The sequence below is a fragment of the Pinus tabuliformis genome, chromosome 5_1, assembly GCF_031772625.1.
Source record: "Pinus tabuliformis cultivar Carrire ecotype Pingquan chromosome 5_1, CPIR1, whole genome shotgun sequence".
In the NCBI taxonomy this organism is placed as follows: domain Eukaryota; kingdom Viridiplantae; phylum Streptophyta; class Pinopsida; order Pinales; family Pinaceae; genus Pinus; species Pinus tabuliformis.
The window spans coordinates 560,859,134-560,884,248 of record NC_142305.1 but is presented as its reverse complement, the minus strand read 5'-3'; the positions used below and the strand labels follow the sequence as shown (position 1 = coordinate 560,884,248).

At 35.6% G+C, this 25,115-nt stretch overlaps 1 protein-coding gene across 1 annotated transcript; it reads right to left on the bottom strand.

The window, feature by feature from the left end:
- Window positions 1-14,555: 14,555 nt before the first annotated feature.
- Window positions 14,556-16,435, bottom strand: LOC149166041 (putative anthocyanidin reductase). Its single transcript, XM_089431265.1, has 6 exons — window positions 16,251-16,435; window positions 15,959-16,125; window positions 15,554-15,763; window positions 15,306-15,468; window positions 14,885-15,089; window positions 14,556-14,791 (listed from the first exon to the last, which is right to left on the bottom strand). The coding sequence occupies exons 1-6, from the start codon at window positions 16,378-16,380 to the stop codon at window positions 14,647-14,649; spliced, it is 1,020 nt and encodes a 339-aa protein (XP_089287391.1). The 5' UTR covers window positions 16,381-16,435; the 3' UTR covers window positions 14,556-14,646.
- Between the last annotated feature and the right edge of the window lie 8,680 nt (window positions 16,436-25,115).

Genomic DNA, 25,115 nt, shown 5'->3' with positions numbered 1-25,115 from the left:
CTTATGTCACCAATCTCAAGAAGTTGAGGGCATCTGACTGTAGTCTCATAGATCCTACCTCATGTCATCAGTTTGTGGGCTCCCTAATGTATCTAGTAAATACTAGGCCAGATATATGTTTTGCAGTAAACATTCTTAGTTAGTTTCAGTTGGATCCTCATCGTGATCATTGGATGGTTGCCAAACACATATTGAGGTATCTTTGTGGCACTATACATCATTTCCTAAAGTATGATAGTAAGGAAGTTAAGCTGATTGGTTACACAAATTCTGATTAGGGTGGCAGTGAGATCGATGGAAGGAGCATTACCAGAGGATTTTTTAGTCTAAGAGATGCTATGATCTCATGGACCAGTAGGAACGAAAATCTCGTTGCTTTAAGTAGTGATGAGGCAGAATGTGTGGCTTCATGTGAAGTAGGAAAGGAGTTTGTTTGGTTAAGGAAGCTTTGGACTTTTCTTTTTGAGAAGTCTCTGGCTCCTATTCTGATTATTTGTGACAATAAAAGTTGTATCAACATGTTTGGAGAGCCCATATTTTATGCTAGAATGAAGCATATCAAAAATAAGTCCCACTTTATTAGAAATCTGGTGTAGGATGGGATCATGAAGTTGTAGTGTGTCTTGAGAGATGAATAGGTAGTATACATACTAACAACATCTCTTCCTAATTAGAATTTTGAGTATTAGAGAAGCATGTTTGTTTTAGAAAATATTTTTGATTGTATTGATCATGATAAGAAATTGGAAGAGATTTGTCGAGGCTTTTCGAGTGAAGAATTTCGAGGAAGGACATTGGGTCGAAACTTTGTGTTGATGTCTAGGTCCCAAAGTAAGGAGATTGGCATGGGTCTTAGAGCTCTAACCATGGATACACACCTAAGTCCTTGGGTTGGTGGTTACTAAGTAAGCCTAATGCTACCTAGGGAGGCTGAAATATTGAGTCCACCTTATTCCCAATTGGATAGATTACCCTGGTAAGGAATCTAGTCTGTGGCATTCTAGTGCCTAAACTGTTGAGAGACCAATGGATAGATTTCCCTAGTCAAGAATCTAGTCCATGGAATTGTAGTGCCTAAACTCTTCCTTGTTCATATAGTTTGATATCTTCAATTGTGTTTGTATATTATGAATACCTCTCTAGTTCAGAGGGAGTGTTGGAAAATGTAACTAGGTTTGGTCTACATTAATGTATTTGATTCATCATAGATTGTACTTGTTAAAAGAACAAAGAGAATAATTTTTATTATTGTATCAGTGAATTGTTAAAGCATGGGTTTCATGCTTGGGTCATCATTATATTAGTGAAAGTCCCCATGGTGGACTCCTAGGATTAATATTGAATCAATAGATTCATTGTACATTTAAAGAGACCCTTCTTGGGCTTTTAAATCATCTAAACAGATATATTATTGAGTCAAATGTAATTTATGTAATGTCCCCACCAAGTCAGCCTAGATGAGATAAATTCAGCCTAAGGACACCTATTCTACCTCACTTGGAACCTATAAATAGAAGGAATGAAGAATTCATTTGGAGAATCTCATCTCAAGCTAGTTTGATATCTCTAAGGAAGCTGGAGAAGTGTGAATTTGGTCAAATAAGTCTAAAGGAAAGGAAAGTTGGGTCAATTCTAAGGATATCAAGGAAATAGAAATTTTGGAGCTACTCTCTCTTTGTTTCATGCCTTAGTTTGAGAGATCAATTTCTTCAAAGTGTTGTTGCTTCCAATTGCTACATGATGCCGTAACTTGTTGCATAGTCGAAGTTTCTTGGGTGGAAGTGCTGCCGCAAACGAGTCAAATATCTAGAAGGTTGACTTGGTGTGGAGGGAAGGTTTGGTATTTTTCTAGCTTGAAGATTCTCAAACAATACTATCGGAGGAAGATAATTTTTTACTGGGATTTCCCTCGAGGAGGGTTCTTCCCTAGCATAGTGCCTACATTTTGTGTCTTTTGTTTTGTGATCTTCGTACACACATATAAATATGGTAATTTCCTAATGAAATATAAAATAATAGAGAACTAAAGGAAGACAACATAACTCACAATTAATTATCAAGAAAGAGGAATCAAACCCTAATGTACTTGCTTTGATTTCTCAACAGTTAGCAAGGAGACCTAGTATCAAACCTCACAGGTGGTGTTTGTGCTTTGTGCTAGGGGAGGAGACATGCTAAAAAATCCAGTCAGCCTAGGGCTAGTGTGGCCCAGGCCAAGTGTGATCCCTGAGTGACTTTGAAGGATTAGATGCCCCTTGCTTGCAACTCCTCAAGCCACAGGTCAATCCTAAAGGATCACAAACAACTTGACAAAAAAAATATTTCCAAGGTATAAATAATAGATTCAAGATTTTTTTGTTGTAGGCAGTGGTCACGGTAATGATTTATCTCTAATTAACATATCCTTCCTAGATTACTTGGAACCCCAAATAAATCCCCTCTTTTTTTGGAAAATGATCTCGGGCCCTCCTAAAATTTAGTTTTCAATTTTTAACACTTGGCATTGATTTTCTATGATTGTAATGGTCTTCATGTACAATTTTCTCACATTCATGATATGGCATGTCCTTGGTTATTTTGTTAAATGTGTCCATTTACAACATTTTCTTTCGATGTTGCTTGATCAATCTGTCAATAATTCAACAGTAAGATCACTCTGTCTCTCATTCAACTGTAATATGAAAATCTTGTCTCTTTCTAATAATTTAAGAAGTTATTCATGTCTTATTACTCTATATTGCATATCAATATTAGATTGGAAATGGATGCTACCAAATCTTTGATTATGTAGCATCCCTACCTTAATTTAATTTGCACATTATAATGTGTTTATAACTCTTCATATCACATGTTGCTTCACATATATGCCTTGATATTTACATTTGGCTTGGATTAATGCATGGTTAATATTTTATTGTTTATTAACTTTGTATTATATGCACCTGTTTACTATTACAAATGGTTTAATCCCTATCCACGATATACCATAATTTTGAACATATGTGTCTTGGTTTAATTTATTGTTTGGATGAATCACTTAGGACTATAAGTCTATTTCCTTGTATGTGGTCATATTCAGAAAGTTCTAGATTTGTAGTTATAAGGAATGAAGTTTTCAAACTAAATGTCATGGTTTTACGGGTGATTTGGTGTCCTTGCCACACATGGTAATACTAATTCCTGCCAACTGTATCCAATCCACCACTCATGGTCACTTGTACCTTGACCCCATTATTCCATTTGTACTATCTTCTCCCTTGTCAATGTCTCACTTAATTCCATGTGGTTTCGAGGATACCAACAACTGATCATCTCATTATTTCCTTCATACTTCGTAGAATTCTCCACAAGCTATGGTTTGGTAACCCACTTGTTTCATGTTTTCCTCTGTTTTGCCATAATTCCTAGTAGAAACCCTCTTGAATTCTAGCCATGTTATGACCTATCTAATTGGAAGTCATTAGGTCAGAAATGGTAGAGGGATAAGATGAATGTGTAGATCTATTTCACAAATTTGGCTGGTGGTATTGTCTGCAACTATTCCTGTGTTTTAGTAAAAGGGTTGTCACAAATTTTTCTTCTACATTAAACGGGAAGAAATCCCTAGTGGGTGATCTGGATATTGTTGTAGATGTTAATTTTATTGCAGAGGCTACTCATCTCTCTCTCAAGGGAGAGAAATGGTCCAAAAAATGTCAAGTACATGACATCTCATGGAAGATACTTTTTTCCAATAACAACTATGTTTATCATGTGAAAGGTATGCTCATTTCTTCTCTAAAACTGAAATGGAACAATTTAGTCATTTTGTTGCGTCATTATGTTACATGTCAAGGGCGATATAGTTTGGTTTTTGTCTATGATATAAGGTTATGAATGGAATTTATTGGCCATAAGATTAATTTTCCCTTTTATTTATATAAAAACTTGACTAAAATATCTCACACATACTAGTCACGCCACAAGATTTCTAAAATATCACTCTTTCATCACAGTCTCTATATTTTGGTTAAACACCAATTGGAAAATGCATGGGACAATTGGAACTATTTCATTGAGAAAAATGGTTTTAATAAACCTAAACCCCTTGAATATTTTGATTATCCAAGTCCCTCTACACCTAATGCTCCTTTGGATAGTCCTATTCAGTCAACATCTCATCATTCATTGCTGAATACTTATGATAAACCATCTCTTGAACTAGAACCTTAGGTTTCAAACGATAATAGAAGTGAAACCCTCAGACCTGTCTGTGTTCATTTAAAGCGAAACATTGCCAAGTGGACCATTATCTATCATATGGAATTGAAAAAGGAAATTATAAGTACAAAGGAGAACAAATTATCAAGGTTTAGTCAACAACACAAACCTGTAGCTACAACAGTTGCACATGAGGAAGAGATTAGTCACACAGAAATAAATACTCAATCTAAAGTTAAAATTGGACAAATTCCAAGGAAAATTGTTCAAGCCAGGAAGACCAGGCATATTAACACCCTTAAAAAGTAAGTGTTTATGGACTTAGAGACTCCACTTGATCCTTCAACCAAGAAAACCAAACCTTATGTTAAAGATTATGTAGAATGCGGTAAACTTGAGTCTGATTCCAATAGAAACACCGCCTGATGTTAATAGAAACATCAATGGGACTTCTCACAGTCCTTCTAATTCCAATCCCTCCTTGTTGAACATGTATTGGCATCAACAAAAAAATTTCACTATGCCATATCTTAATGCTCGTATACACTAGTTAATAAAGGAAAATTAACAACTCAGAGATTCGTGTTGAGCTAGGGAAACAAACAAGGAACAAAAATCTTCTACTGTTGAAAATAAACCACATGATAAAGATACACATGTTATCATCTAGTCATCGAAGGTCAAAGTTGTTAGATGATCTGATATGGATGACTCTAGTCTTGATAAGTAAAATATTTTATTGTAATTTATGATCGATATTTTTGAAGTTTCTGAGGTATGTCTCAATTTGATTTATTTTACTAAAGTTAATAAAGGAGTTGCTACAAAATCAAGGATTTTGTAGCAACCTTATCTTATTGTCAATACTATATTTAATTTTGGTTTGGTTGTTACAACATGTCCTTCATATTTATTGAATGTTGGTTTTGGATCCTACGAAGAAGGTTATTCTCGATTGACTTGTACATGTTATGAGTTGTCCATGGATTCCCTATTAGCCATTTGTCTTTTTCTTTTACATATTACAATTTGGCCAACATGATATAAAAATAGTGGGAATTATCATTGTAATAGAAGGTTAGAGACTTTTTAGGAATAATTTTTTTTCATACAATTAGTTCTGTCTACCTATATAAAAGCATTATATTTCCTACAATAGGGAGGAGCTACCCATGGTATCAAATAAAGGGTTTTTACAAAAAATAAAGGTTTTATAACTATATGTCACTAGGGAATGTTTTTAATTACACTCTGAGTTGTAAGACTTCACTTTATTCAATTGACTAATTATATATATTTTAATCATTCCATAGTAATTTATATTTATCATCTGTTGGTTTTTGTATAATTTTATTTCTCCAATTATAACAAATAGAAGTTATTGTTTGTGTTTTTTTATTCCATAAATAGTTATTGATTCATTATATTTTTAGTCTTCCTTACATTGATTCAGTTTGTATAATTATTATATGATCAATATCGCCTCTAGTGACTTGTGTTGTTAGACAGTTAATCCTCTAAGGGTTGGTGTGGAATGCAAAAAATCACTAGATTCCAAGAGACCACTTCGTATATGAAGACCAAAGGTTAGAAGGAAATGTATAAATATGTAAATCTTGTTAATAGAATGCAATTCATTTTTATCATATTTGGCTATCCACATTCCATGTGTGTTTAACATGGTATCAAAGCGTCAGGTCTGTAGGTCCCTAGTTTAATCTTTTCCTTGAATAAAGATAGTCTGTTTTGCATACAGTTATGAAAATCATTTCAAAAATTCTCCCCGCCATCTCTGTCCATAAGTGGATTAAACTCCTACTGCTGCTCCTACCTATAGGTGAAAAACACATTTTAGAAACATGTCTCGCTGACCTGAAAAACATTTTTTCTTTAAATTATGTTCTCTGCGAATTTGGAGGTAGCCACATTTTACCGAAATATTTCTCCTCCGACCCAGATTCAATTAAAATTATCTGGAAATTTAAGAGACCCCTTACCTTTCATCAGCGTTGAATTGAAGGTCATATGATATGCAATGCAAGAGTTATGTATGTTGTATATAGAGGTCAGTCTGGTGTGTATGACATGTGTTTTGACTTGAGAGTTGCTGTCATTCTACGTATTTCATTATTGTGCGGTCATGACATGATAATCATTTATTTTCCTTGTTGCACCCCTATCTAATAAACCTATCAGAAAAATTCATGCGAAGTTATGTTCCCTTGCAAAAGTGAATCCCACTGCCATTGTTGTATAATAACTCTTGGGCCAAGCTTACATAACCCAACGCCTTTATGTATTGCCATGAGGAGACCTAAACTCTATCTATTCTCTAGTTGAAACAACCATTAGTCTTTATCCTTTAGGCATTAGTTATTCCTACTTCTCTGCACCTACACTTGTTGACTCAGTGCTACGCACATCCAATCCATTCCAAAAAAATCCATGGGCTTGATTATCAAGATTTGAGCTGTTTTTATTCTGCATGTCTCTTTGCATCTAAATTTTTTTCCTTCTTAGTATAAATGCGAGTAAAACATTTCTGCTACTCGATTTAGTGAGGCTACAATATGGCTCAACTCTTGTTAGTAGAAACCTTAATGGTCCACTAACTATTCTGCGAAACCATTATAGCACATCATACATAACAACGTCAAAACATGTCCCTCCAAGTATTTATCTATCATGCTTAACATTTTCCTTGTTCTGTTCCACTTCTCGTCTCTTCTGTGCCCATTTTGTTTAGTTCCCTAATTTATTACATGCATGCACCCTTCACCTACAACCCTTTGCATCATGAATGTGAGGTATGCGGAAAATAATACATGGAGAAGGACTGAGGTGTGTTTTTCCCATGGATGTATACAAGCTATCTCTAGAGTTTTAACCACTACAAGTCCCTCATTACACCTTTCACTAAATATCTTATCCCAAAGGTCAGAATTCATTTATGCATTTGGATATACATTGTTCATTTGTATATGTCCATTGAATTAGTTTAAATATGTGTGTTGCATTTCTTTTCTATGATGAACACTAAATGGATTGTTTGGTATCATACTTTATCCAATATCTTGAAGTTTGTGTTAGCTCTTCATCATTTGTGCATAGGCTAGTCATGTTATTTAACTGTATTGAAGATTGAAATCATGTGTGTTGTTTGTTGTCACGGGTCAATACAAAATGTTAAATCATTGAATTGGTTATATATATGTGAACGTGAATGATTGAACGTGTTGGGTGTGGAGCCTGATTATCTTATGTATTAAAAGGTATCACCACATTGGACCCCAATTCGTAATGGGGCGGAAAAGCCGCCCGTAAAGTATACGCTGAAGGGGGGTCCACGGGGGGCGACTGTGATCTTTGGGAGCCCCCCCGGTGGGGGATCGAGGGCAGTGCCCCCAAAGCTAAAAATAGATGTAAAATTTCCTTGTAAAATGTTGTAATTTTGTATTCAATCTGGGTTGTTCCATTAATGGGACCATTTCAATGGTGAATTTAGAAGAATCATGTATCCCCCACATTCTACACATCATAGCCCCGGCATAACAGTAAGGAGAAGCCATTGAGTCCACCGAGTACTTACCTGATGATTTGTGTTTATGCTTCTAGGGATTATGTCTCCACTGCTTAATTGGGGCCGATTCTGTCTCATTTTCATTCACAAATTTTTCCAAGAAGGCTTTGTTGTACCGCTTTTCAGGTTCAGGCAAGTGATACATTTTCCTTAAATCATCAGGCTGAAAGGAGCCAAAAATCCTCCTGTCAATTGTGCAAAATGTTCTGTTTGAAACCGGAATTTCTTCCACCACCCATCTCACTACGTCAGTGTATGGAAGAATCTTTTCTCGTTCGGCTATTCTATGTAAATATGAGCAAGCTAAATCCTTGAGGGATGCTTCTGATTTGTTAGTTGAGTCGGCTGTAGCTTGCTTCGATACTTCCTCACACTCTTCTGCTTCAATTAAATTGTAAATGTTCTCCCAACTAGTGTTTCCAAGGCCGAGGTATGTAGTGTCTGAAATTAACCATTTTTTGCTTGGCCTTGGATCCTTGGCTAGATGCACTACTGCTGTAGGAGCCGCGACTGCAGATTTCTTTGATTTCTTCCCCATATGTTTCAAATTTCTTATTTGAGCAGAGTTCTGCACAAGCAAGGAGAAAAACGTGATACAAAGAAATGCTTCTATAGACTGATATGAAATAATTACGTTGATCAGTAGGTGATAATGAATTATAGTGAAATTTCCGCGGATCAAATCTACAGAAAAATCTTCCCTTAACTGCTTCATTGATTAGCTGTTTATCCTGTCAATCATGGTAAAGGAGGTTTTAAATGTCCATCACATCGTTTATATGCCAAATGATTGATTGAAGCGTGGCTTAGATTTTCTTTGATGGATAATCAGAGGTAAATTGCAAATCAGAGATTGATAACGTGAAGTGAAAGGCTTTAATATTTGTTTATAATATCCCTGATCACCGAAAGGTGATATAATGCATGCAAACCTTTTAAATTCGTTTTCAAAATATGCGCCTCATTTAATACATCACAATCGAGGAATGGGTTTAGGCTTTATTACCGTGCGACTGTGATTTCGCCAATCGCCGATTGTGATATGCCTTTTTGCATCGGAGGATTCGAGTATGCCTTTTAATCATGTGTTGAATGTTATTGCTGATTGCCTATGGTGATAACTTTATCACATCAGAGAAATGGGGAAGGCTCTTTTGGATTGTTGCTTTGACATTTTCCCTTTCCCAATATCTGATTGCGATATGCTTTTTGGATCAGAGAGAATGGATGTGTCATTATATATATTTTCCCTTGTTATTGCGATATGCGATCTTCCGATCGTTTTATCGCAATAACGAAGAGTTTTATAATAGTTTTAAAGCCACATTTTATTTCTTTTCAAAAGGTTCTTAAAGTATATCATTTTCATTAAACCTTTTGTTAAGGGTTTTCTAATGATGGGTTAATACCAATTTATTCACACATCTAAGTTTAAGAGGGACCCATTTCATATTATGATTTTGTATAAAAAATTTATGTAATGGGGGGTTGTTGTACAACACAACAATTGGCGATTCACTGGGAGAAACAGTTATCTCTGAAAAATTAATTAAAATACTTAAACTTTCTTAATCTGGAAACGTTACCTGATAGAGAAAATCTAATATAACTAGATAAACATAGATTCTGAAAGTAATGTTTAACTATTTCTGATATTTTCTTCTCCTTTCTAATAGGGCACAACTTGATATTTTTCTTAATTCCTTGAATTTCCTTTCGCTATCCTAACTCAGTAAGATAACTTATGGACTTTTCTTTGCAATATACCAAGGACCAACAACCTTCTAGCCAATCCATCCCTATTAAGACATCATATGAGCCTAGGGGAAGAATATTCAGATTGACCTGGATAGACTATTCTGAAATTATAATAGGGCGGTTTTCTGTTTGGGCTGGCACCTTTATTTTGGTACCAGTGTCTAGTTGAACTCGCCATGATTGTTTGTATTTACTACTTTGCAGTTGACATCTTTCTACTGCTTTAGGAATAATATAACTCAGGCTAGCACCTGGACCAAATAAAATAGAAACAGATTGACCAACAATCATACCTTCGCATTCGATCATGGTGGGTTGATATTCAGCCTGATGATTGTCCAAAGCCACATTAATCCTGGGCATGCTCCTTCCAATATCCCCTACCATAGAGGCTTCTTGCATGTTAGAAAGTTGCTTAGTATGAGCTCTCTACGGGAAGTTTTTGTAATAATGTGCTTCTCCGCATCCCCAACATTGTAGTGTTAGTTTTACTAGCTATTCAGTAAAAGTCCTGCTAATTCCTTTAGGTTGTCTATTTTCATTGAATGTCTAAGTCCTGGGTGGGTTTCTTGAAAACTTTCCAAAAGTCCTTTGTTGATTGTTTCTGCCATGCATGATTTTCGGATCTCTGTTTGGTGCCAAATCCCTCATTTTCTTGGTAGCAACTCCATTAGATCCTTCATTTTTCTGCTTCATCTTTTGATAACAGATGTGAGCCTTCCGAACCGCACCATCCATGGTTCTGGGGTAGTCAAATTCTAATTTCTCCTTCATCAAGTTGGGAAAACTGCTAATAAGCCATTGGATCTTAGCTTTCTCTTTTTGCATATATGGGATGTAATGCAACAAGGAAGTAAAGTGTGCTACGTATTCATCCATGGTTAGGGTTCCCAATCCCAATTCATGGAACTCTTTTTCTTTTTTGTCATAATAACGTTCTGTTAAATATTTGTCTTTAAAGTATTTCTGAAATTCTTGCCATGTTACTTGCTCCTCATCAATCTTATTAGGGTTTTAATTTCTTCCCTCTAGAGGGTGGCTTTTCCATGTAATCAGTACACTACCAATCTTTCTTTAAGTTTTTTAGTATATTCATAAATCTGGAAGTATGTATCCATGTCTATCAGATAAGCTTCTGCCGCTTCTTCTGACTCTCCTTCTAATAGTGAGGGTCTGATTTTTTTGAGCTCGCCTTGTAGTTATATCTTTGGTCTTTTTGGATTTCTTTGGTTAAAAACATTATCTGAACGCCCTTCATCTTCTTCTTTGTGACCCTCCACAAATTCTGCCTGATCTTCTTCATTATGAGCAGTTGGGGTCTTTTCCCTATTTTCTGTACTGGGATCTAGTCCTCTTTGATTTTGCCAATCTGACAAAATTTTAAGAATCTTTTCCTGCTCCTATCGTAAACGTTCATTCTCTGATCTGAGGTTCATCATTTCTGCTCGAAGCTGTTGTACTGTCTCAAGTAAGGCAGCATTAGCCTGTCTCGATTCTTCTCCCAATTGCACCCATAATTCTGGGTTGGCCTCTACATAATGTACCTCCGGCTGGCTCGATGATCTGGGACTCCTATGCATTTTACTCTTGATGCTAATTCACCTTCTCTCTCTCTTTCTCTGTGTTTACAATTAGTCAAAACTCAGTTTATTTTGCTATTTATATACATATATATAGGAACATCACAACTTAATTGACTGTTTAAACAACCAAGAAGCCTCAGTGTACGAATCTGGGTTCTGATACCATTTGTAACACCCTGAAATAAATATAATTTTTTTTTATTTATCCTTCCTAATTACCCAGCCTATGTGTCACCTTAACCCAATCCAAGCGATGTGTAAACGAATGGGAAGGGTCATGAATGACTCTCACATTTGGTGCATATTAAGGGAATTAAATGACACACAAGATTTTCCTACATGGCTATCTAAACCAAGCCATGGATATGTGCCACCTACTCGCACCTTGATAGAGGTGATGGCTCCTCTGCTTGGGTGAATAATGCAGAGGTAAGTATGGCATGCTGCGTATGGTCAGCGCAGGTGACTTGGTAGGGGAATTTAACCTAAAATGAAAACCTAACATGACTTTTCATCTCATTTTGCACTGTTTGTGAGGAGAGAACACAATTCTGATAGCAGGCAGGGTATAAACAATGGAATGAGGGTTTACCTCCTCCTGAGTGATTGTTATTTTTTAGTTTCAGAGGCAAACGATTGATGGAAAAGACAAGGAGGTAAGCTAACCAGCTCTGCTCTCTGCTTGGGAAAATGTAGCTACCATATTCCTTCATAGCTTAATACAATGTTTGATGTAGGTATGGTCTGGTGGACAGTCTAGGACTCTTCCTTGACCCCAAGAGCCAAATAGAGATGTGCTTCTATTGTCGAGGTCAGGTTCTTTCTAAACTGGAACACCCTTATAATTTTTATCTCTTCTCTAGTATGTAAGTATAATGACTGCTGTTGGTTTCCAGGTACGTGGTGCTTCAACAGTGGCATCATTTCCCTGAGGTAAAATCCTCACACGCTTTTCCATTAGGCATTCTCTATCATTATTCAACCCAAAGTCTGTTTCTAACAGGTTTTCTAGATGCTTTCACAGGTATAGTTAGAACCTATTGTTGGGGTTGAAGAGTCTTTCGGGAGGCACTAAACCTAAGCCACGTTGTTTTGCTATCTACAGGTCAGTTGTTTTTCCTCAATCAGACCTCTACTTGTTAAGTTTCTAGCTCGGCTCCATGATGAGGTGGGAGGGTTTGGTGGCTCTTGGCACAATCAAACCATCACCACAATCCGAAGTCCGCAAGGGTTTTCTTAGAGAATGGAGGTTATAGCAACTAAATGCACCCGGTTGGGTTTGCAGTGAGAGCTTAAAACAGTATTTTTGAATGTTTCTTTGAACTCTTCAATAGTATGGTTACGGCATACATTGCCTGTTATGACTCTATGAATCATTTTGTATGTATTAAGTGTTGGATAGGTTATGGACCGTTTGCCAAGTCTTGGCCCTTACCCAGTATGTTGTAGTGACATTCTTATTGAAGTTTGTATGTAAATTGTGTAAAGGTGGAATGAATGAGCCGAGATTTAGAACATAAGAATACTTAGAATAGATATATATATATATATATATATATATATATATATATATATATATATATATATATATATATATATATATATATATATATATATATATATATGTGTGTGTGTGTGTATGTATATTTTAGTTCTTGAATTTCTCAGTGGATTTGATACTTTTCTTAATCATGGTTTTGTTACCTGTTCATGCGTTGTAATAATTCAATGAATGGTCTAGTGTATATGCGAGTCTTAATTTATTTAGTGGTATTAATACATGCATGTATACTGAAATGTGGAAATATGTTCAGTCTTTGCATAAACGTATATATATATATATATATATATATCTATATATATATATATATATATATATATATATATATATATATATATATATATATATATATATCTTGGTCTCACTCTTGTTTTACCATGAATGTAATACGGCATGAGATTGTAGACCTTCTCGTTTGGAAAGCATCGTTATCTTGTTTAATCCTTTTTGGTAAAGTGGTATAAATGTATAGATAGTTTAAATTAATTTCCATTCCAGGTTATTTACAGTTTAACAAGTTATGGATAGAAACTGAAACTCTATTGCCATAGCAGTAGTAGTTTTTCCAATTATACAACAGACATTAAATAGGTTCAAGATACTATAGTACTGCTCGGATTAGATTAATCGAATAGTGTAACTAGAGAAAATGTTATGCATCCATTTTCTTCTCTATGATGAACAAGTTTGGTATTCAAATGTTTCCCATAAATTATCAGTATCTAGCTTAAGACAAGAAATGAGATCATTACTCCTATTACATACCATTTTAACTCTAAAAAATAATCAGAATTCCTTGAATACTTATCTATTACGAGTTGTTTATTTCGTGCAAATCAATAATCCTTCTGGAAGGTCTCACCACCCAGCCATGGACCTAGCAATCATGTCCAGGGTCCCCCACCGAGCACTTCCTGCTCCTAACTGTGGAAATAAAGACAGTCTGGTATCTTCGGCGTCAAGACTATTGTCCAGCCTCAAGTCCCATACCCACACGATTGTTTGGCATAAAATGAAATCTTCCCACTCGTATCACAACCCAGCTCAGGGAGAAACTTCTGCAGCCCCCTTGCTGGCCTTTCCTTTTCCCTTTTGGAGAAAAGTGGTGGCAATTGTTTCCAACTGCTCCAGGAGTTATTATAAGTATTTTTCTTTTCTTCTTGATTCTTTTTAATAATCTGTCCAAAGCCTTTAAAATAATAAATAACAATATTTGTTCTCGCTATTTTAGGCCCAATAGTTTAATAGTAACAAAAAATATAAATGCAATTTAAACTTAGTGAAAATAACTCATGATATCTAGGCGCATGTTACATTAATAAATGTTGATAGGCATCAAAACATCTAACTCATAATCAATCTATATTAACAATTTGTATTAAACAAACATAAAAATTAATCAAATTCTAATTTTTTCAGTATTTATTTTTGGGTAGACTAGCACCTATAAGGGATTTCAACTAGTGACCTATAACAAGCACAGCCTTCACGATCGACCCATTCACCATAAATCCATAGCTCAAGAGGCTTATTATTATTATTAATTATAAAAAAGACTAATAAATGAATTAAACATATATACATTTAAAAAAAACATGTAACAAATTCTTAACTATGGAGCTTAAAAACTTTGTTACAATACCATGGGTCAATATCACAATTTATTAATAGCACATACCTAAAAAAACCATTAATCATTTTGACATAACATATCCATAAAATAATTTTTTTAACTAAACAATTTAATTAAAAAATGAAAATGACATAACCACGTTTAAATTAAACCTATATCTTTAATTTATTACTATTACTAAAAATATTTTTAAATATTCCATAAAATTTAAATGACTACTATCCATCTAAAATGATATAATTAAAATTCTAAAATATAATTTTAATTTATTTATATTCAATTCCAACCCCTTTTGAACATATTTATAAAATAAGTATATCATTCGCGATAACTATTTCAGCAGTCCATAAGATTGAGCCGATTTGATTGTGTCATCCAAAATTTCTGCCGCGCCATACTTGAAAGAAAACCCCATATCCAAAAGTTTCTTTGAAGAAGTAGGAACACGAACAACATTATCATCTTCACCGTCGCTTCTGTCATAAAACCAAGTTTCCTCACCTTTTATATCAATATAATTCCACAAAAATATAACAAAAAAAACTTACATGATGGGAGACGCTACTTACTTGAATTTTGGAGTGAAATGTGGATGGAGTTTATGGATGAAAGCTGTTAACTGAGAAATGGTGAGAGAGGAAACACAACAAATATGTCGACCTTGTACTTTTTGTTGCTCCATCAAAAATATATGAGCCTCACATAAATCCTCGATATGAACCAGCGGTACTGATCCCAGAAACGACTCATTCAACTTCAATCCTTCATAATTGCCTGTAACATTTTCAACCGAAGTTGTCATGCTGCCCTTAGTGTTTTAAACCAAAGTATTTTACATATTTTTCTGCCAAACCCTCTCCTCAACTCAAATAAAAGTGAGCTATCATTGGCCTGCTCCCTATTACTGGTCTGCTTGTTTCAGCTTTAGAAAGAAGTCCCATAGCAAAGACCTGAACATTTTAACGAACATATAACAAAAAGATTACTTACCTGTAATGGGGTCTAATAATAACCCACATGAATACGGAAATGTTGAGATAATGGCTGGCCCACCAACGTAACCCGGTCCAATTGTCACAACCTCCATTTGGCCACTGTTTAACCCATACTCAATGGCTGCTTTCTCTGCCAAAGTCTTGGATATGTAATAGAACTGCACGCATGATAACCACGACCTGTAAGTTACACCATATTTGAGATGCAAATTTAACCATACTACTCACACTGTATATACGTACACTAATAGGGCTGGCTTTCCTGCGCATGAATTCCACTGGAGTCCAGTTTGACTCGTCGAGACTGGACCCAGTAATAAGCTCGCCTTCTTGATTGAGCGGACAAGCTGCTGCCACCGAAGAAGTATAAACCACACGCCTAACCGATTTAGCGCGTGAGCAGGATTTCAATACATTCAATACCCCTTTCAAAGCAGGCTGAACAAAATCATCCTGTCCCATAATTTTATACTTTTTATTAGGATTATCTCTCAAGAGTTTTTGATAAAGACAAGTTAAATTGCATAAATCAAGATGAAAATTAATGAAGACACAAGAAATATAAAATGTCTACGCTGTTAAATCCCTTTTAATACCTTTCATGCTTCACAAATCAAATGTTAATAGAAATTTATGCATAAAAAGTACCTCAGAAGGCTTGGAGAAGTCCATAGGACTGGCCACGTCGAACACCCCATCACAGCCCTCCACCGCGGAATCAAAGGCACCCTCTTCGCTTAAATCCGCTTGGAAGAGCTTCAGTCTGTCTGCAGCACCAGGCAGCGACAGCAGAGGCCCAGCTTTTGCCTTGTCATCTGCATGCACAAAAATACGAGAATAGCTCAAACCTAATTTCTTATCAGAGAGCGGGGAACAAACTGATTAATTAATAGCAGCTAATTTCTTATCAGATAGCGGCGAAAGAAACTGTATTACATACTAGGGTTCCTGAGGGTGGCGTTAACAGTGTAGCCTCTCTGGAGAAGATTCTTGACGAGCCATGATCCGATATACCCTCCTGCTCCTGTGACGCAAACCATCATGCCCACTTTACCTTCTTGGCCTTGCATTTTTCTGCACACAACAGACCGAATATGATATTGATATGCAAGTTGCAAAATGAGAGGCTGAGTGCAATATAAATATCCAATAGCCATCCGGATTGTCAATTCCGAAATTATTCTAAAATCAAACTGAAAATAATGAGTGATTTCAACAAAAATCGAATTCAACCATTCATTTCTTCTCAACGCATTTGGTCATATCAACTCCTCACCTCTTTTCAACGTAATTCGTCATTCACTCAGTACGTTTCTAATTGGTGCAGTGTTTTGGCTATTCATGCCTTTGGCATTTTCCATGATTTGTCAAATCTGCAACTTTTCTTCATTTGGCATTTTCCATGATTTGTCAAATCTGCAACTTTTCTTCAAAAGTATATGCAACTTTTTCCTCAAAAAGCATCATTAGTACTTCATATTTATACTCGAAAATCATTTCGAGACACGTCATAGATTCCAATATTATTTGTGTTTTCTCACTCGATAAAGGGAGTTCATAAGTACTTAGTTTGAAAATTTTGGTTGAAGCGATCTTGACATAAAGAGTTTATATGATGTTAGAGCTGACGTAAAGGGAATATAAAAGTTTCGAATATTTACAAAGCAAAATTATTGAGAAGAATAATTGCTTGCTCTTAGTAAATACTTGATACCTAAGAGAGCCGAGGTTGGGGAAGTCCATAGGATTAGCAAAGTGGGACAACGCTCTACCACATAATCAAAGATACCACTTCAGGTTAATATGCTTATGGAGTACGCACGACACCCTATACATTCAACTACGTCCAAAGGAAGATTTTTTTTTCCAATAGAATTATTTTTCGATCTTAATGTTTTGATGTTGTTTGATTTCTAATTGAGTTATATAAAAATTTTAAGTTTTTACATTAATATTTTTGAAATTAACATAATTTTTATTTTATTTTATTTTTAATGGTATTTTAGAAGTTTTTTTAAGATTTTAAATTGATATAAAAATTTCAGAGAACTTTCTTAAGAAAATAAAAATGGTTAGGTTTTGGGGTAAAACTTGAAACTAATATTAATTAATTTTCTTTTTTCCACTAACTTAGAATAAACATGTTAGTAGTACAAAATCCCAAAACATTTAGTAAAGGCAAAAATATATGTCTTTGTAAAATATAGTGGGCCAATTTTCCACCTTTAAAATTAAAATAAAAACGCCTTATCGTTAACACTATATCTTTTCCCCCCAGATGTGGGTGTCCATCATGCATGAATGGCAGGTGGCCATTAAGGCTTTCCCGCGCCTCTATACCTGTCTCAAGGCCGAGGCAGCGAGCAGGTACAAGACAGCGATGGCGATAAGAAACTATTCAATGCTTCAGGCAAACGACATTAAGGAATGGCAGAGCACGGTCGAGGTTGCATTTAAGTCGAGCAAGCCTGCTCCGGTCTCGAGGAGATCTGGTGTAATGGAGTCTGGTACGAGGCATTTGGTGAGGGCGAAGTCCTGGTTATATACCAACACCGCTCAGACCTGCAATGTTCAGGGAATGTTGTTTGAAGTGGGAGGCGGGCAAAATATTGCTCTGCAATATTGTCTCAAGGAAACTAAGCAGAGTCTCAAGGCGCTCACGTTGGAAACAGTTATGCGTCGAAGGGGCGTGCCTCGCCGCGGTGGTCGTTCAGGGGTTCGCTATGGGATTGAAGGGGAGGAACCGCACCCAATAGCACCTATGGCAGCCATTTCCCCCTCATCATCCAGCTCTGAGGAGGAATTTTTGCTATTGCCGGATTCCTATCAGTCTTTCCGCCTCCGCATTCCCAGAGGGATCCTTCAGTCGGATGTTATGGTCAATTTCTCTGTGTATCTTTCAGAAGCGCCTCCAATTAACCCCTCATGGTCCTCCCCTGCTTCCGACAGTCTCCAGAGCAGCGAAATTCTTCTGGGGGATATGCAAGGAAGAGTGCATAGGATGCCCCGTCCGCGGGCACCCATAGAACAAGTCGATCAGCCTCAGCAGGCTCAGAACCAGGCAAACTCAATTCGTGATGAATCAGTGCAAGAAATTCAGCCATTAATAAACTGTGTCCAGAATAGGAATGCGGAACAGGATTCAGCTCATCTGGGTTCGGAGGGGCATCTTCAGGTGGATGAGGAGTCTGTCATATGGCTTGATCCGCCCAGCCCGATGCAAAGGCAACCGCCAACATCGCCAAGTTACCCTACCTGAATATGTTCGTAGGCGTTTCTCCAGGTTTTTGCATTTTTGTATTTTTGCTCTTGTCTTTGTTGGTCAAATCCTCAATCTCGCTCAGTTCCTGTTCTCAGCCCTACAGTGGCAGCTTGTTAAAAGTTCGAGTCAGCAAGGTAATAGAGTCTGTTTTTGGCCATCCAGAACTGTAATGTTGTCCAAGGGGCTCATTTGGACAATCATTGTAATGCTGTCTCAGAGGTCTGCTAGTCTGTCCCAGTTGTCTCTTTTAGACGGTGGCCTCGTCCCCCTTGGTTGCTGTAAATTATGTAAATATTTCTCTTGCTTAATATAGAAGTTACTTTTACCCAGAAAAAAAACACTATATCTTTTCCCAAAAGTTTGTTTTGAATTTCTCTATTTTGATGTAATTATGATATTTATAATAGTAAATTATGTATATTCAAAATTTGCCTTCTTTAAAATAAAAATAAAAGCTCTTTATAGTTAACACCATATAGTTTCCCAATACTTTGTTTTCCATTTTTATATAATTTGTTTTAAGTTTTTATATTTTGATGTAACTAAGTCATGATGTTATGTTCTATCCCTTTGCTATATGTTTATGTCAAAGTTATGTGCATATTTTGTCCCTCTCATTTCATTAAATAGTGTGTTTTTCCTTTAGTAACATTGGTTAAAAATCGAAGACCAAGATAAAACAAAGAATGGTAAGAAAGTGACCATACGGTAAATTCGATTCAAGTATGTACGCAAACCATGATATCTATAAAAAGGATAGTGTTTCTTTTAAGTAGGATAAATAGGTCCAGAATAAATATATTTCTCTCAAAAATAGAGACAACTATACTTGGTAGATTGCAGAAAAAGTTTGTGATAAATACACGATGAACATTTGTTATTTTTAAGGAAGGACAATTACCTCTAATTTTGTTTAATGGTTCTACTCCAACATATCAAGAAAACATTATTGCCGGAAGTGCGGTGTCCATTATGACTACTAGTTTTTTAATCCATATAATTTATAATGATTTTTATTTATGTAATCTCCACAATAGTTTTCAATTTAATTCTAACCTTTTATACATGTACAAATGATTTTATGGATATTGAATATTCAATTTATTTAGATCTACATGATAATAGTAAGCATTTGAAGTATGGTCCTCAACCATTTATTAAATTTAAGTATTATCAATTGAAAATTTACTTAATCAATTAAACATGAAATCTAAGATTATGAAAGAGATTTTCAATTTGAAAAATAAAAAATTATAATATAAAATTCTAAAATTTAAAAATATTAATCACTTTAATTTTACTTCCACTTATGACTATTGTTTCTTATTTAATAATAAATCAAAATCACATTATAAGAAATTTATTTTTTCCTCTTATACACAATAATATAGAGAGTTTATATAAACCTTACCATGTCTTGATGAAGTGATTGATTTCCATCATTGAATTGATTTTATTATCTATATAGTATTTTTTTTGCAAAGTCTATCATTAAATTTATATGTTGTTTGTTTGGGGCAATTTTCTTTTATTAGGCTTAATAAAATAATATATCTTTCTTTAATCTTAAGGCAACTCAATTAGTGATAGTTGTGAAAATGAAATCTTATATGCAAAAAAAATTCAAATTCAAATTCTTAATTCACTTGGTAGACTATATATATATATATATATAAATATAAATTCCTAAAACTAATAGTTAAAATCCACATATTGTCAAACAAGTACAAAATCATCCCAATTACCTAGCACTCCTAAAACAACATATATCTCTCGTTTTTTATATATTTTTTACTTCCCATTTTAAACGTTGATGTGCCTTTCCATGTGAGCGCCATTTTGTTGGTTTGCATCAATTTCCAAAATCCCAACTATTTGAATCTCTGAATGGCATAATGAAGTGTGTTCGCCATCAAAATGTAGTCACAATGAGCCAGTATTACTTGTTAGACATGTTTAGCAGCAATATGTGTACGAAGGATCCGTGTATGTCGACATGCATGAAGAGTTACACTTTTCAGTGTGTAGCTTATCATAGTGGGTTTTATATTTATGGGTGTGTTGATGGGTAAAATAAATTTTCATTATACCTTTCTCTTATGGTAGTGGGTGGGTTAGTATTGGTTAGGTTAGTATCATTGTTTTAAATATATGTGGATCAAATATTATATTTCTTAACTTCAACAACGTGTGATTAACGTATGCCCCAGTTGTGAAGTTGTTAGATGGAATGGATTCTTTGTTAAATGGAATTTATTTTTATTTTTTGCGGGTTTTTTTTTTTTTTTATAAAGATTTTGATAATGTTGACACTTAATCAAAGAGATTGGGTGTACAACTGTAATTAATGTAAATAAATAATATAGAAGATAGAGAGTCATCGAGAGATGAACCGAATAGTCACTTCCTCTTGTATATAATAATGAACAACCTGAATGAATAAAATGAGTTCTGATTTGAGGAGTTACCTCCTGGTCTAACATGGTATCAGAGCAACCGCCATTTTTTGGCTTCCTTTTTAATTTGTAATTCCTATTTTGTTTTTTCTTTGTTTTGCATCTTTTGCAAACTGACATTTCTGTAAAATCCCTGTGAAATCTCCTTTATCGTTAAATACATTCATTGAAATGTGTTGCATTGGAGCTAGCTGTTGAAGCCGAAGGTGCTATAATGACTTGGATTTCCTCCTGCTCTGAGTATGGTATATATACCCTTTCGCGTTGAAGAACCATATATCCTTTTTCGTACTCACATATATCATTTTTCGTATTCCCTTGAGCTGGATCTCAAGTATTATAAACTCATATATATAAATATCGTTGGGTCCACCTTTTAATTGTATATCGCAAATCTCTTGCCCCGATCAATACTGCTACATGTTTGTGATGCGATCATACCCTTCATTAAACCCACTCGGACACAGTTCCTGAGGTTTCACTTTATCTGGCTTATTCTCTGTCGTTGATCTCAACCTCTAGATCTGATGGCTAACATTGATTTTGGGGGGGGACCACTTGCATAGCGGTTACCCACCTAAAAAATTCCTTTTAATCTCCACCATTGATGATCACCTCCAAATCCGACGGTTTATAGCAATTTCGGGTGCATTAGTTGCATGAGAGTTACTCGCCCGATACGAGCGATTTTTCTCTCTCCCCTAATCGCTATGTGTCAATCGCTTAATGGAATCAGGCGCTCCCCTGTCAATACCACTTACCATTTTTTATCCGCCCAAAATCCCGCTTATAACCTGAAATCTACCTTTAACTGTGGTTATCGCCCCGACTTGTTTTTTATTGCGATAGTCGTTGATCGCTTACCATCAACGGCCCTCCTCTGTTCATCTCCTCTACTCATCTCCTCCATTCATCTCCCCCGCTCATCTCCGTCGTTCATCTCTGCCATACAGAGCAACAAAATAACTATAGCTACAGTCAGACTCTGATATTCGGGTGAATGTTGAATGTTGTTAAGTTGAACATTGTTGGTATAACAATCATTTTACAAGTAAAATTTTGCAGCAGCAATATTTTTCTCCACTGTACACAGATTTTACAATGCATTCAATTATATCTATTGTGGGAGTAGTTCTCAATGGAAAGGAGAATTATCTTGAATGGTAGCGCAAAATCCAACACAATCTCATTTTTAATGAGCTATGGAAAGGAGTGTGTGTTGGAGAAGGAGACCGAGCACCAGTCCAACCTACCTCAGACAAGGAGCTTGCCATTTGGGAAAATAAGAACAAAAAAGCCTATGCATTAATTGCAGCATCAGTAAGTGAAGAGGTGATTCGACACATTTCACCATTTCCAAATGCATTTAAAGCCTTACAAAAGCTGAAGGAACTCTATGACTCACACTATGCACTTGAAGTTGTTCAACTCATGATTAAACTCTTCACCCTTGAATTACAAAATAACAATCCTCTTACTCTTGCATCTAAAGTAAAATATATAATGCATGAAATCATAGTCACTAAGGTTGAATTGGATATTCCTCTGATCGCTTTTCTCAAGGCACTTTTTCCTACTTACTCCAATTATCTTGAGTCATTGCAAGAAAATGGAAATCTCAAAGATATTACCTTTGACTCCCTTGTGAAAAAAATTGTTGAAAGAGAGAAAGCTTTCGGAAAGAATACAACCCATGAATCTTATGAAGAGGCTATGTGCCTTGCTCATAAAGAAAAGAATCTTGCCCATGATTCTTCTAGAGGAAGAGGTGGTCGAAGAGGAAGAGGAAGATATTTTAGAGGCAGGGGCGGTAGACACTCTCAAGGAGAAAATTCAGATTTGCACTAGATACTGAAAAAGAAATGGATCACATGATGCCTCCACATGCAAGTAACATTCAGACAAAATTGAGCAGCAAAGAAACCAACCCAAAGGTAAAACTAACGACATAGACAAAGGTAAAGCACCTGAATTTGCTCATTATGTTGTGGCACAATGTAATATTGGAGTAAATGAAGAATTTTTTAATGCTTCACTTGCTTCTTTGAAAAATGATTAGTTGCTTGATTCAGGGACAACTTGCCACATGACTCATAGAAAAGATTTTTTTAAAGAATTTACTGACAATGTTGATGGAGCAGTATACTTTGCAGACCAATCAAAACTCAAGCCATCAGGGCTTGGCACAGACAGGCTTAAATTGCCTAGTCTTCCAGACTTTCTTCTGCATCATGTTCTATATCTCCCACAGCTGAGAAGAAACTTTTTGTCCTTGGTCCACATCCGCTAGCAAGGTCACTCCATTAATATGTTTGATGGCAAGCTTGAGGTGACAAAAGCATCTGACCACTCACTTGTCATGATGGGGATAGAAGAAGAAAGGCTTCTCAAGCTACAGGGTACCTCTGCTCGTGCACAACATTTCTCATACAATTCTCATTATGAAGAAGGTACATTTCCATCATGTTTATTATGGCATGCTAGATTTGGACACTTGAACTATGATAGCCTCCACTTGTTGAAGAAAACCGGTGTTACTGGTTTGCCTACAATTCCTAGGAAGCTTAAGCAATGTGATGCTTGCATTCTAGGAAAGCATAGCAAACATTCCTTTCACGATTCACACCCCAGAGCACATAGAAAACTTGAACTCATTCATTCAGATTTATGTGTTCCAATGCTTGTCACTTCTGCAAATGGAAATAAATATATGATGACATTTATTGATGACTACACTAGAATGTGTTGGGTTTATTTATTGAAGAACAAATTTGATGCTTTTCAAACATTCAAGAACTTTCATGCATAGATTGAAAATGATGCACAATCTCATATTGGCTCCATTCGCACTGATAATGGAAAAGGATACACTTCAAATGAATTTTAAAACTATCTTCGCCAACATGGGATCAAACATCAAACAATTGTTCTTTATAATCCCCAACAGAATGGTGTAGCTGAAAGAATGAATAGGTCAATCTTAAATATGGTATGCTCCATGTTGTTCTTTAAAAATGTAAAAATGATGTTTTGGGCTGATGCAGTTCTATGTGCTGTATATATAAAGAATAGATGTCCATCTAATGCTATCAGAAACAAGACTCCTTAAGAAATGTGGTATGGGCACATTCCTTCGGTAAAGCATCTCAGGGTCTTTGGTTCCACCTGTTATGCCTTGATACCAAAGGTACATAGAAACAGACTTTGTGTAAGAAGTCGTAAGTGTATCTTCCTGGGGTATTGAAACACCTCCGCAAAATACCGTATCTATGATGAAGTCAAAAAAAAATTGTTGTATCTAGAGATGTAATATTTCTTGAATCATCCAAAACTAACAATGTTGTTGAAAGACAACTTGATCAATTGGATAGATTCACAAATGCAAAATGATTTCAAGAATTTGATAATCAAATTCCACATCTTGAAGGGGGGATTCAATTATATCTATTGTGGGAGTAGTTCTCAATGGAAAGGAGAATTATCTTGAATGGTCGCGGAAAATCCAACACACTCTCATTTTTAATGAGCTATGGAAAGGATTGTGTGTTGGAGAAGGAGACGAAGTGCCAGTCCAACCTACCTCGGACAAGGAGCTTTCCATTTGGGAAAATAAGAACAGAAAAGCCTATGCATTGATTGCAGCATCAGTAAGTGAAGAGGTGAGTCGACACGTTTCACCATTTTCAAATGCATTTGAAGCCTTACAAAAGCTAAAGGAACTCTATGACTCACACTATGCACTTGAAGTTGTTGAACTCATGATTAAACTCTTCACCCTTGAATTACAAAATAACAATCCTCTTACTGTTGCATCTAAAGTAAAATCTATAATGCATGATACCAAAGTCACTAAGGTTGAATTGGATATTCCTCTGATCGCTTTTCTCAAGGCACTTTATCCTACTTACTCCAATTATCTTGAGTTATTGCAAGCAGATGGAAATCTCAAAGATATTACTTATGACTCCCTTGTGAAAAAAATTGTTGAAAGAAAGAAAGCTTTTGGAAAGAAGACAACCCATGAATCTTATGAAGAGGCTATGTGCCTTGCTCATAAAGAAAAGAATCTTGTCCGTGATTCTTCCAT